Source organism: Aegilops tauschii, chromosome 2, assembly GCF_002575655.3.
Source record: "Aegilops tauschii subsp. strangulata cultivar AL8/78 chromosome 2, Aet v6.0, whole genome shotgun sequence".
Lineage (NCBI taxonomy): Eukaryota > Viridiplantae > Streptophyta > Magnoliopsida > Poales > Poaceae > Aegilops > Aegilops tauschii.
In genome coordinates, this window is record NC_053036.3 from 112,220,028 (window position 1) to 112,223,340 (window position 3,313).

Sequence of the window (3,313 nt, forward strand, 5' to 3'; positions counted from 1 at the left end):
TCGCGGCCCTTTTTGCCGGCCGGGCGCACCGGAGCAATGGCCGTAGGGTGATCGGAGACACTGCGCGAGGCGCATGACTTGGATGAAGGCCAGTTGCAGCCTCCTTGTTTGAGGAGTAAAAAAGTTTTCTCCCTTATAGAATTTAGGACTTCTGTTAGGTGTGGTGTAGAGAAGTACACTCGAAATTTTACTTCACTGTAGCTTTTTAGGGGATCGACCATAGATACTCTAAATCCTCAAAAAAGAAAAAAAAATAGAGATGCTCAATGGAGGCAGTGCAGGCTATCACCTTGTGGACCAAGTGCAGGCTATGGAGGCAGCAGCAACCTACTGCCCCATGCCCTCCACGTAGATAAAAAATATTGCTGGGAAGCTACCCTACAGTGCAGGCTATCACCTTGTGGACCAAGTTCCTTCTCTTTCCATTTTCTTTATTTTCGTTTTCTCTCTCATACGCAGTTGTCTTGTCTCTGCTTTTTCTCCTCCTTTCCTCTCTCTCCTCTCTTTCTCTTCCTTTTCTCCACAGGGCAGCGGTCTCTTCTGCAGGCTACTACTGCCACTCCGAACCGGCGTCCGAGCCTACGTGGCCTGCGGGGCACCCGGTATGAGGCTAGGCGTTGGCCATGCCCTAATGTACTGCTGCACCGGTATGAGGCTAGGCGTTGACCATGCCCTAAGGTACTCCCTGGCTCTCTGACAAGCATTTTTGAATAAAGAGCAACAGGGTGAAGAGCTTAAAAGAAAGAAAAATCTTTCTGGTCGAGCACGGTTGATGAAAAAAGGTTTCTCGCTGGCGCAGCAGCGCCATGCGGCACGGTTGAAGGCCGAGCGTGACCAGGTCCGTCAGAGCGGTCAAATTTTGTTTTGCCCAGCAACCAGCGCAGTTTCATGGCAAACCCACGTCGCCGGCTCTCACTCCCGCCTACCCTGTTTCCCAGGCCGGCACACGGGTTCCGCCCAAAACCATCAACTTTTGCCGCATCCCCTCGTGCCTTCGCCTTCCCCGCTCACACATAGGACGACCCACCTACCATTGTCAAACCCACGGCCGGCGCTATATAAGCACGCCACGGAACATGGCACGTCCACAGCAACCAACCAACAACATAGCATCAGCACCAGCTCAAAGCCTCAAACACACATACTCTACATAGCACGCCAAGCTAGCACTCGCGCAGAGCACAGCATGGCCGCCTCCGCGCCGAGGGTGGCCTTCGCGACGGCGGCCTCTTTGGCCGTGTACTGGCTCCTCAAGTCGCTCCTCCACACACCTCACCCCGCTCTGCTGCCGGCGGCGGCCGCCCTCGTCGCCGTCGCCATCACCGTGGCAGCGGGAGGTAAGCTTGGCGCCGGCGCTCCTCCCGGGCCCGCGGCCGTGCCGGTGTTCGGCAACTGGCTGCAGGTGGGCAACGACCTCAACCACCGCTTCCTGGCGCGGCTGTCCGCGCGGTACGGCCCCGTGTTCCGGCTGCGGCTGGGCGTGCGCAACCTGGTGGTGGTATCGGACCCGCGGCTGGCCACGGAGGTGCTCCACACGCAGGGCGTGGAGTTCGGCTCCCGCCCGCGGAACGTCGTCTTCGACATCTTCACGGCCAACGGCGCCGACATGGTCTTCACCGAGTACGGCGACCACTGGCGCCGCATGCGCCGCGTCATGACGCTGCCCTTCTTCACGGCGCGGGTCGTGCAGCAGTACCGCTCCATGTGGGAGGCCGAGATGGACGGCGTGGTGTCCGACCTGCGCGCCGACTCCGCGGCCCGCGGCGCCGGCGTCGTGGTGCGCCGCAGGCTGCAGCTCATGCTCTACAACATCATGTACCGCATGATGTTCGACGCCCGCTTCGACTCCGTCCACGACCCCATGTTCGTGGAGGCCACCAAGTTCAACTCGGAGCGCAGCCGCCTCGCGCAGAGCTTCGACTACAACTACGGCGACTTCATCCCCATCCTCAGGCCCTTCCTGCGTGGCTACCTCAACAAGTGCAGGGACCTGCAGACCAGGAGGCTTGCTTTCTTCAACAGCAACTACGTCGAGAAGAGAAGGAAGGTGATGGACACACCGGGAGACAAGAACAAGCTCCGATGCGCGATCGACCACATCCTGGCAGCAGAGAAGAGCGGCGAGATCACGCCGGAGAACGTCATCTACATCGTCGAGAACATCAACGTCGCGGCCATCGAGACGACGCTATGGTCCATCGAGTGGGCGCTCGCCGAGGTGGTGAACCACCCGGACGTGCAGCGCAAGGTCCGCGGCGAGATCAGGGACGTGCTCGGCGACGACGAGCCCATCACCGAGTCCAGCATCAGCAAGCTGGCGTACCTGCAGGCCGTCATCAAGGAGACGCTGCGGCTGCATTCCCCCATCCCGCTCCTCGTCCCTCACATGAACCTCGAGGAGGCCAGCCTCGGCGGCTACACCATTCCCAAGGGCTCCAAGGTCGTCGTCAACGCCTGGTGGCTGGCCAACAACCCGGAGCTATGGGAGAAGCCGGAGGAGTTCAGGCCGGAGAGGTTCTTGGACGAGGAGAGCAACGTGGACGCCACGGTCGGCGGCAAGGTGGACTTCCGGTTCCTCCCGTTCGGCGTGGGCCGGCGCAGCTGCCCCGGCATCATCCTCGCGCTGCCCATCCTGGCGCTCATCGTCGGGAAGCTCGTGAGGAGCTTCGAGATGGTGCCCCCGCCAGGCGTGGACAAGCTCGACGTGAGCGAGAAAGGCGGGCAGTTCAGCCTGCACATTGCCAACCATTCCACCGTCGCCTTCCACCCCATCGTCGTCTCACCATGACCAATTTTATTTTTGGAACGGCACGCGACGGACTAATTGCGTTCGTTTATAATTTGTTGCTGGCGATGGATCTCCCTTGGTGGCGGGCTCACCGCGAGGAGCGCTCCGTACGGCAACCAAACCAACCAACCCCTTTTCCCTTTCCGGAAACAAGAAAATCGAAGACCGAAGAAGAAGGGTCCGTCTATGTCACATCTAGATGTGAGATATTATCTCACATCTAACTTCCTCTCACATCTAATTCCTTTATCCTTGATTTTTTTAAGTCTTCATGGATTTGTTTTGTCCCTAAGGATGAGGGAGTTAGATGTGAGATAATATCTCACATGTAGATGTGAAATAGCAAACCCGAAGAAGAAAATCCTTGTGTTGGGTTCCACTTCCACCCGTAACAGGCGGTTAACGAAATTCTTTTTCTTTTTTGAAAACGGCGGTTAACGATTCAACCAACGAGGAATCCAACTTTCTCTTTTCTTCTTCTTCTTCTTCTTCTTGCCAATCTTAGTGGTTGATGTTTTTTCTAAA

At 57.6% G+C, this 3,313-nt stretch overlaps 1 protein-coding gene across 1 annotated transcript; it reads left to right on the plus strand.

Annotated features, from left to right (window-relative positions):
• Positions 1-1,100: 1,100 nt before the first annotated feature.
• Positions 1,101-3,053, plus strand: LOC109754216 (cytochrome P450 CYP73A100). The gene has a single exon (XM_020313130.4). It carries the CDS (start codon positions 1,187-1,189, stop codon positions 2,786-2,788), a length of 1,602 nt encoding a protein of 533 aa, XP_020168719.1. The 5' UTR covers positions 1,101-1,186; the 3' UTR covers positions 2,789-3,053.
• Positions 3,054-3,313: the final 260 nt, after the last annotated feature.

Excerpts from the sequence above, each read along its gene's own strand:
- LOC109754216 (XM_020313130.4), top strand. The coding sequence starts at position 1,187 with ATGGCCGCCTCCGCGCCGAGGGTGGCCTTCGCGACGGCGGCCTCTTTG.